The sequence below is a fragment of the Fukomys damarensis genome, unplaced genomic scaffold (assembly GCF_012274545.1).
Source record: "Fukomys damarensis isolate Sample0158 unplaced genomic scaffold, DMR_v1.0_HiC HiC_scaffold_33, whole genome shotgun sequence".
NCBI classification, from domain to species: domain Eukaryota; kingdom Metazoa; phylum Chordata; class Mammalia; order Rodentia; family Bathyergidae; genus Fukomys; species Fukomys damarensis.
The window spans coordinates 30,248,724-30,259,503 of NW_022900945.1; the positions used below are offsets into that span (position 1 = coordinate 30,248,724).

At 34.5% G+C, this 10,780-nt stretch overlaps 1 protein-coding gene across 1 annotated transcript in view; it reads right to left on the bottom strand.

Moving 5' to 3' along the window:
• The window catches only part of Dpyd (dihydropyrimidine dehydrogenase), an 826,486-nt gene that overhangs the window by 157,197 nt on the left and 658,509 nt on the right, over positions 1–10,780 (bottom strand). Inside the window, exon 20 of the mRNA XM_010639922.3 lies at positions 4,688–4,830. Coding sequence (XP_010638224.1) covers positions 4,688–4,830 — 143 coding nt within the window. The remainder of the gene's footprint in view (positions 1–4,687; positions 4,831–10,780) is intronic.

Below are 10,780 nucleotides of genomic sequence, written 5' to 3' on the forward strand. Positions count from 1 at the left end.
TGAAATACACACACTTTTAAAAAAAGTCATATGGCTTAATCTCAAGTACATAGATTCACTTAAAACTGAATTTAAAGAAGCTGCTTTCTATACTCATGCAGAGGCACCATCATCTGGACAGGTGAACGCTTGCATTTATCTAGTCACGTGTCTTTTGTGCATTTTGTTAGTTCATGTTTTATTCTGAATAGAAATAGGCAGATTTGAAAAATATAATTGAACCAGAGAGGGGGAGTTGTGTAATAAGAGTCAGAAGACTGAGGGCATCAGAGAAATGGGAAGGCAACAATGCAGAAGCTATGGTTTTCTCAGTGAATGAAAAAGATCTGAACTAATTTCTAGTTTCATGAGGTTTCTTTACTTCTTTTTCTGTTGTTTTCTTCTCTTTTTTCCTTTCTCTCTCCCTTCCTTTCTTCCTTCCTTCCTTCCCTCCCTCCTTCTGCAGGGTCTCCTATGAAGTTCATGCTGGCGTTGAATTCACTATGTAGCTCAGGCTGGCCTTGAGCTCCTGGAGATCTTTCTGCCTCAGCCCCCTGAGTACTGGGAATTTAGTCATGCACCACCATGCCTGGCTAGAAGTTTTCTTAAAAACAAAAAGAATAAAAAGAGATCCTGACTAATACCCAAAGCCTGCCTGACATCGAACACTGTATTTTGGAGTAAACCTAATTGACAGAATTACTTGAATTTCTCTAGTAATAAGCAGCAGCCTAGAAGTATAGAAAATGAAAGGTTATATTAACCCAGAATTAGGGAGTGGAGCAGGGTGAAATTCAGTTACAATGGAAAAGTGAGAGAAATATTATTCATGTTCCACTGCACTAAAATGCCAGGCCAAAATTATAAATTCAAGTGTTTTACATTTCATAATCATCAAAAACACATCATAATACTGATTTTTATGATTTAGCTAATATTTGTTAAAAATATTTTTGGATGAATACAAGTCTGAATGCAAACTGATTGATAAGTAAGATTGATAAATAAGCTGCAATTCCAGTCAGTAAAACCTTATGTGTGGACCTTAACATTTTTAACAAAATCTTTCGAAGCCAATATTTTACAAGGTTAAAAAGTCTCTGGGCCATTCCTAGTGGGATCTGAAGGCAATTGACCTTGTTCCAGAGATCAGACTTAGAACCTTGTGCTTGAGAAGCAGGCACAGGGATACTGAGCTAAAACCCCATCATGACAATGACCTCATGAACTCTTTCCCTGTTTCACACATTTTGTTAGGAAAATCAACAACAAAACAAAATAAAAAAACTCAAGCACATTTGTTTAATAAATTCATTCAAAAAATTCTGTAAGTTTATGCTACACATCAAGTAGTCAATATCTTATGGTAGGGAAGGCAAAAAGATAAATTGAGCCAAAGAGATTTCCTCTCATAGAAATCTGAGCCAAGAAATACTAAGCTAGTGAGGCATTTCATGTAGAAGCCGGAGCTGAAACAGTACCATGTGCATTGGGCCAGCTGATCATGACAGCCATTTACTAGTCAAAAGTTCAGAGAAGGAAAAAACAAGGAGTCAGATATGCCCAGAGAAAAGATTGGACAGGAATTTAGATTCTCCTGAGGGAGAAATTACAGGTCTCAAGAAGGACAGCATGAAAGTCCTCTCCTCGGATTTGCCTCTCTGGCCTCTATTCATGTACAAAGCACAAGAAACTTTGTTTTCTTAACATAGCCTCAGTAAATCTCTGGTTCTTTATTAAGAGGAGCCTAAACAGAAAATGATACAGAGTAATGATTTCATTGTGCATTTTTATAAAGATATACAGTACTCTAAACCATATTTACCTACTAGAGTCCGTACTGAGTACATACTTGCACTCAGGGCATATGAAGCAGCTTTATTTGTTGATGTTTTCACATTTATTCTCTTTTAATGTAAAACCGTAAGGTATAGCCTGAATGCTGTGACAAAGCAGAACAGCTTGGTGCTATAACCAAGTGTTACAGCTCTGAGGCACAACTACTGTAATTTGAAGACTCAGAAATCTGAAGGTCACTCAGAGTTGGAGAAAAACCTCTTATTATGCTGGCAGACTCAGAGGAGACCCTACTCCAAAGTCCAAGGGCTTCAGCAGAAATGGAAGCCTCCTTTTATAGGGATGTAGGGATAGTGGAGCATGCTCAAAGAAGGGTGTGTGTGTGTTTGTGGTGGAATTACAGAACATTGCTGAAAGGCACAGTGGGGGAGCTGGCTCACAGAGGCAGAGGGGTGGAGCTAACTGAACATTCCTGAGAGGTCATGCAGTTCAGGCAGTTACAAAATAGTTATGAAATCCGTGAGACAGGGGCACTGGCCCACAGCACAAACTGTTACATTACTGGAACAAAACATTGTGGAAAACAGCAAGAATATGTTGTTGCTACCTTTCACTTCACCTTTACTAATACCACAGGGAGGAGGAAAGGACAGTAACCTTATTACCACGTGGCAGTAACGAAAGTCCTGACTCCCTAGATGTTCTCTGTATCATCTCAAGGAAAGGAGAAGGGACGCCTCATAACCCTCCATGATATAAGGTCACACTTCCTAGATGCATAGGTGATGTTGCCCAGGGAGATGTGGGATTGCAAGGCGAGCGAGGAGGTCCTTGTACTAGGACCTCCACTTGTGCTTTTTATGGATGGCTATTGGAGTGCAGTTTTATCTATGATGTTTAGTTGAGATATAACACTGATTGTCCAAAAGTTTACTGTCTTGCTAGGGTGCTTCCTTCCTGGTTGTTTAGCCAGAGAGAGGGGAATTACTTTTGAATCTGTACCTGTTGTTTCTAGGTTGCTGGCTGACTTTGACTCCAGCTGTGGGATAGATGAGGAAGCAAATAAACAAATCAAGGAACTCATCACTCTTGTTCCTCAAGTCTTAAAGTCCCTAGCCAGTCAGCCTTCTCTCCACCATTCAGAGTCTGTTTACATTAGTTAAATAATTACATCTATCTAACTATATATATATTATATGTTAACTTATACATGTGACATATATGCAATATATATATATGCTAATATATATTTCATGATGCAGTGTTAATTCTGAATCTCATTAGCATTAAAATATATTTGCAGTCCACTTTTTCTTTAGCTGGAAGACATAAATGATATTAAACTCTCTGATTTCAATTACCATCGATACTACATAATGAGAAGTCACATTAACAGAGTAATACTTGAGAGTTCACAGTCTAGTAGTTAGATACAAAAATGGGTCCTTGTGTCATTCAGACCCAAAAGCTGCATATACATCTGGCTCCTCAGAGACATGCTTATGCTAAAATGTGCCAAATGCTCAACAAATCAAGTATATAAATAATAAAAAGTTACTCAGTGTGTATTATTTCTGGAGGTGGTATTAACAGTGCAATTTAAAACATCTCCCAAGCATCCTTTTGTAAAGACAATGAAAGAAGCTCCTTTAGTTTTATACCACAAGAAGGTAAACGACCAATGTATTTTTCTATATTTTCAAGTTAAGAAGCCAATAATGCTTTCTCTGTCTGCTAGGAAGTCCAGAATCAAATTTGTACCTTATAACACTGATCATGCACTGAACTTATCCTTTATTTTATTTTATTTTCCAATGGATTTTACTTTTACCTAGGTTTTCTTGTGTATTTGTTATTTTATTAAATGTACAGTATGTATTTGGTCCTGAGACAGAGAATTAGAGCCCAGAACTACCCAAAAAGGTACTTTTAAATTTTCATTTTATTTTTCTTTCGTCTTTCATAGGTGTGGCTGCCCCAAATTCTTTATGGATGGCCATAGGAATTCCCTGGGAGATATTGCTTGGGCTTCAGCATGCTTGGGTGGCAGGTTCATACTAGATGATTCCACCCCACAGCCTGTTTGGATGACTCTGACCCTCGGCAGCTATCTTCAATCAGGTCCAGGAATACCTCTGACAACGCATCTACGGTGAGCTAGCAGAATGTACTCATGCACGTACGTGTCAATTTCCCCATACAAATAATTCCCCTATGCCCTCATTGGGTGAGTGTATAAACTGTTCCTCCTTTTGCTGCAGCATATGTCTAATAAAGCTTCTTTTGGACGGTACATTTTTCCTACTCATGACTTCTATCTTGAATGGAGCAGACTGAATTAGTACACTGACAGCTGGTATAACAAAGACTGCTGCCATAGAAAAAAAAGCCAGCAAGCAGGTCTGGCAACACTGGTTAGTCAGCAGCTAGAGAACAGCAAGGAGAAAATGGGATTTCTGTGGAGCTGTCATCTCTACCCCTGGAAATGTTCCCGAGGTCTGCCAGTAGCTGCTGGTCACATAATATCACTAAGAGCAGATAACCGTGACATTCAAAACTTGTGCATTAACATTAAAAGAGCCATACTTTGCCTATTCTTATTTGCTGTCCAAACTGAGGAAAAGGACCCTCATCCAATTTGTAACAGTATCTGGTGTCATTTACTTTACAGATAGATATGTGAGTGGATATATATTTTTTAAAAACTAAGAGTGCTTGTAGGCTTCCTCTCTTCAACAGGACAGGACATAAAGCTCAGGTTTCTTCTCAACACACAAGAGACACTGAATGAGTTCTGCCATTTGAACCCCACATTATCTCCTGCTGTAAAATAATGTAACATATTTTTGTCATATAAGATCTATTGTATTTGTGAGATGGATAGTATTTAAAAGCCAAGCACAAGTACTACCTGGAGGACCGAAGCTCCACCATGGAGAAACTGAAGTCCGCTTTCAGCTGAGTCAATTCCACCAGTGGCCAAAATGGGAAATCCAGGTAAAGCACGGGCAATGGAGGTTACAGCTCTCAAAGCAATAGGTCTGATCGCTGTTCCTGTAGAAAGTGAGGATAATTAATTTTTAGCATGTGGAATTCTGGAACACACTGCCTTATATTTACCATTATGTAGGGGTAGTACTGTATTGGAGAAATTTCAAATTTCCTTATCTTTACTAGGATAGGTACACATCTGGTATATACATGTTATATTTCAAAGTCTGATATTTGTCAATAAATTTATTTAAGAACTTTGATGGTATTGTTGAATGCTGAGAAGTAATGCAAGTGAGTATAGCAACCATAGAACTCTTGCATAAAATACATGCAAATTATAATTTGATACACAGGAATGTGCAAAGATTGTGTGGAACACTCAAGCATCTGTTTTTAAAAAGAGCAAGAAACAGAAGGTTTTGAGAAAGAAAAAATCATACAGTACATAAATAGACATACAACTCTGTTATGTTTCTGCAAAGTATAAAGCAGCTGTTGTGAATATAGATACTGTAAAAACAAGCAAGGTGCTGATGAATTTACAGATTGCATATTGCTTTGTACATGTATTTGAAGAAACATCATGAGATGAATATAATTTTTCATATATGAGAAAAATGTAACCAAGTTAAAGGAAACTTACTAAAATCAAGTAGTTTGTCTATATATATGGATATATTTTAAAATTAGCCAGACATTAACAGTATATTAGTCCCTAATTTCTTGAAAAATCACATAGATGCTCAGAATACTGTTAGCTTTAAACTGTACTAAACCTCCTTTAGAGTCTTAGATCCTCAAGTATTAAACATCTAGCAGTAAATTAATGTTGTTATAACGGAGTAATATAAATTGATATTCTTGGTATCATTCAAAAGTCAACTGTTCTTGGGCTGGGGATTTAGCTTAGTGGCACTGGGCCTGCCTTGGAACCTCAAGGTCCCTAGTTTGATCCCCAGTACCAAAAAAAAAAAAAAGTCAACAGTACTTTAAAGGTGTGTTTTGAGCTAAAGATAGCTCTACTGTACAATAATTTGAAATTGTCATAAGTCAGGGCCCTACAAAACACACAATATATATTTGATTCAGCCCCATATAGCATTTTACTATCATTTCCACAGCACAATGAGCATTATTAATATGCATGTATTCAAACTCTCATTTCCAGAAAGCACATAGATTAATTAGAGCGTATGTGTCATGAAATTAGTAGCTTTCAACTTGAAAAGGATGCATCCTATGCAATTCAAACTACAATATATTCTAGAAAAAGTGAAACTACGGAGACAGTAAAAAGGTCAGTGGTTGAGGGCATAGTGGAGAGAGGCAAGGATGAGCACACAGAGCACAGAGGATTTTTAGGACAGTGAAACACTGTGTGATACCATAAAGGTGGATGCATGTTATTGTACATCTGTCTTAGAATGTACAACACCAAGAGTGAAATCAAACAAAAATGGACATTTATTAAAAAGACCCCAGTGACATTCTTTTTAATCCTGTTCATATTCATTTTGAATAGAACAAAATGCATGCATTACCAATACTTTTGAACTCAACACAAAAATGTTTGTGGAAATGTCTACTTGTTGCTCTCTCTCTCTCACACACACACACACACACACACACACACATACACACACACAGCCCTTCCTTTATTATTAATTCTTAGTCAAGAATATTAAATGCTGACACTTTAGAATACAAAGTGTTGAGTTAGAAAAAATTAGAAACTGGACATCAAGACTATTTTTATATAAAAATATTTACAAATGATTTCTTCTTTGTAGTCTTCAAAGGCGAAAAGTGGGCAGGAGAATCTATACTGAGAATACATGTATATATATATATATATATATACAGTTATATTAAAAGAAATCTAAATGAGAATAAAATTTAAAGCAAAGCATTTATTTTTACAGACATCTACACCTTAAACCTTCAGATAGATATACAGCTATCTCTGCACAGTATAACTGACATCTGACATGTTTTTGACACATCCTAAGCTAATGGATTTTTTATACACATGTTGCTTTGAAGTAATAAATAAATATTGGAATACCACCCCCCTTATTTAGTTAACCCAAGAGACTAAAGAAAATCTGAACTCAGCAGATAAATAATTTATTTCTAACTGCACTGTTAGAAGACTATCATTAACGCTAAGGGGTAAAATTTCAAAGTAGTATACAGGGATTTGGCCGCATATTCCAATTGATATTAATGGACATCAAATGGCACAATCCCAGGACACAGCTTTGAAAATTTAACCAGTTACATTTAAAGGGCAACATTATTACACAGGTGTTAATAAACATCAGCAAATCTTCACAGGCATTTAAGGATGTTCAATTAGGTCAATATGACATTTTTTATTCCACATTTTTCTTCCTCTTCTGAAACTTTTCTAATCTACTTAATGAACATAAAAGCCTTTATAAAGTATCCTTTTTAAAAAAAAATTAAGGATAATTATGTTCTCTGAGGAAATGAGATCCAAAAATGAAGAAATGTATCCTTCTGTTGCTGGGCAGTAGCACATTTTTAAAGAAAGCTTTCATTTTCACTATAAACTTTATTTTACTTTTTAAACAACTCAACTAATTTAATATGATATATAATCTACCTGTTGTGTGCATGTTTATGGGGAAATAGACTTTATTAATATCTTTTATTCACCAAGAAAAATTTCTGGAAGGAAACCGAAGATGAGTAAAAAGATCTTTATAAATTGTAATATAGAATTTTATTTTTAGATTTAAAAATGCCAGACATGCAGAAATAATAGGTTCAAGATAATACATTCAGTTTGAAGGAATTACAAATAACAGTATAACACAGACTTTTATGTATATATGCCAGTTAGATTGCAAAAAGACTTCCAGAATCACAGCAATCAAGACTAGGAATAAGACAGTTTGAAACATTCAAGAAATGTAAATTTAGGCTCTATTCTAAGGAAAAAACAAATTGTACAAAACTAAACACATTTCACAAAATTTAAATCCTGTAAGCTTAAATGAACTAATGCAGTTTAAATTAATCTCTCATCTACATGGGGTGCGGTGAAGATGAACCTGTTAGGAAATTCAGTTACTTCAAGCCATTCTGCTTTAACTGTGTGGAATCCTCCAATAAAAATCCAGCCATTATAGGCCCCCACCTTTTGAAACAAGATGCGTTTAGTAAGACAGAGATTTTGAATTGTTAATCTATCTGATTTTGATGAAATTATTTTTCCTCAAGAAAATTACACTATTATTTTTGAAATCTTTTAAACACAATTCCAAAAATATTATTAGCTATAATATGAATTGATAGGTATATACAATGTAACATGATGAAATTAGGATTCCTACAACTTTCATTTATCCTTTATATATCCATCTGTCTGTTCATAGAATATTTATTAAACACTTATATCTTTATTTTCCTGACTAATCAATTTGTGTCCTAGCCATATACCCAGGATAAATACTCCAAACATCAGCCTTCATGATCTTAACAGGTTGCTTCAAGGTAAATTATTTCAGTCTAATTATTCATTGTGTACGAATGTTCCATTAGAAAAGTGCATATTTGTTTGAATATCATGATTTCTAGAAAGAAAGCAGACAGGCACACGAAAGGGCTTATTGCTGCAGTTGAACCCTAATTGCATTAATTACAAGCTGTAAGATTTTCTGAAAATTTCTGAATTTCAGTGTACCTCAATTGTGACACTATAGAACAAAGAATATTAATAACAGTGTTATAGAGTTAGTTTTGAGGATCATATTTATTTAATGTATTTCAAAGGTATATATAAAAATATAGAATAGTTTGCTATTACACCATGTACTAACTTCAGTGGCAATTGGTTTTAGAGAAAGCATTTAGTTTACTTTGACATTGCCTCCCATGCTATTCTTGCATATTTAATGATACAATGAAACAAATTTTTAATTTGGAGACAGAAGCCTGATGCCTATGATAATAGAAGTTTACATCCTCTGTCATCTTGAGAGAACCATGCAATACTTTCCTTTTTTCCATCCCTAACAGCTGTAGTTTATCAGTGTCATAAAATCGCAAGAGCAGACATTGATATATTTAAATAATTTTTGTTAGCCAAAAAGTCCACATATGAAATCAATATGCAAGGTTTTGAATGACGACTTTAGAAATGAAGTTTACTGGTGTAAAAAGAGTGATATATTTTGAATGAGTGAATCGTTGGGAAGAAAAATAATTTTTAGAGGCAAGGTAAGTGTGGAACACATGCTAATTTTGGATAACCAGAATTTGAATAATTGAGTTTAATTATGTTTGCTTTTTTCCTAATCATTTGACTGCTAGGACAGCTACTATTACACAATTAATTGTAAGAACTAAGTCCACAATAAACTCCCTGATAATAGCTTTAGCTGATAATAAAACAGAAATTGGGTTGTAACGCATACTCACTTGTGCTCATTATGTATACAAAAAAGAAATGTAGTTTTAACTTGCTTGCATTAATTAAAAATATAATGAATTTAGTGGGTACCAAATTCATTAGAAATTGAACTTTGTCTAACTGTAAATAGTTTTAACATTATCCAGAAGAAAGAAATATTAACAAATCAAGAAATTTAAGGATTGAGGAGTTGAAAGTTGATTTTGATAAACACATAAATCAAGCACCAATAAATTTATTCTTTACTAAAACAAGTTTAAAATGTTAATGAAGCTAATATACTGATAAAAATGTGAGGCACAGCTATTTAAAAATACATCTTTACAATGGTCCTCTGAAAACATTAGCATAATTCAAACAGAAACTGAAGTAATAAGAGGATCTAGGGTTATATGTAGAGCTGTGAAATCTAAAGGAGACAAATGAGAAAAAGTAAAAAGAATTGTTTTATATTGCTATTAAAATAACTAAACTATTTTCTACAGAAAAGCTGAACATTTTATTATAAAAATGCTCATATTTAAGTTGCATTTTATGTTTTTCTAAGTCTTCATATCTTTATAGCTATGTTTATCATCTGCTCCCTAACATATTCAATATGCTCACTCAATTTATATTCAATAACTCTGTACCTAGCCTGTGCCAGGTAATTTATTTTAAAGCAATAGAATTAACAATATCTTCACTAACGATAGGGTCCTTTTCCTTTCTCAAAGGGTCAGCTGCTAATCGTGGGAATAGCAGGATCACCTCATTCATGGAGTGATTTCCATCAGCCCACAACTGAAGCTGGGGCTTCATGTACGCTGTGTCACTTAACCCTTACCACCGTGGAGACAGATGCTGTCATCTCTAGTTTTTATATCAATAACTAGAAGCTCATGCTGAATAAATAACTTGTCCAGTGTCACACAGTTTAAAAGAGATAGACTGGGATTAAAAAGCAAGTCTTTGACAACAGAATCTTAGGTTTCAGTGATTACTGGCAAATGACAGTGTAACACTTGCAAACAGGGATGTCTTTACCTGAGAAAACCAGTATCAATATTGTCTGATGCGAAGAGTAAGGAGTTTAGAGAGGAACTCCCAAGCTTGATAAGCTATACCTGACATTGATTATTTTTCAGATAAGGCATTTATAACTTCTGCGGTAATGAAAAATGAGTTTTTATAATCTTCTTAAAATTCATTTAATAACAATAGGTATCATTAGAATTTGTGCTGTGAAATTTTTATATATGGGATGTGCAATGATTCCACCCTCTGCATGTCCAAAAACGCAGTCAGTTCTACACACATCATTTTCTGTAAAAGATTAACAACAAAAACAGTGAATAGGATGAACTTTCTTAATATTTCTCTTCCACACACACAAACACAAACACAGACACACCTACATCGTTGTATAATGCTTAATGAAATCCTAATAGGAGTTGTTTTCAAATATTTGCAAGGCAGTCAGGAAGAAATGGCTCATTCAATTTTTTTTTGAAAGTAGACATAGAACAGTATATATTATATATTTCATTACTCATTATGGTTATTATTATTATTATTATTATTATTATT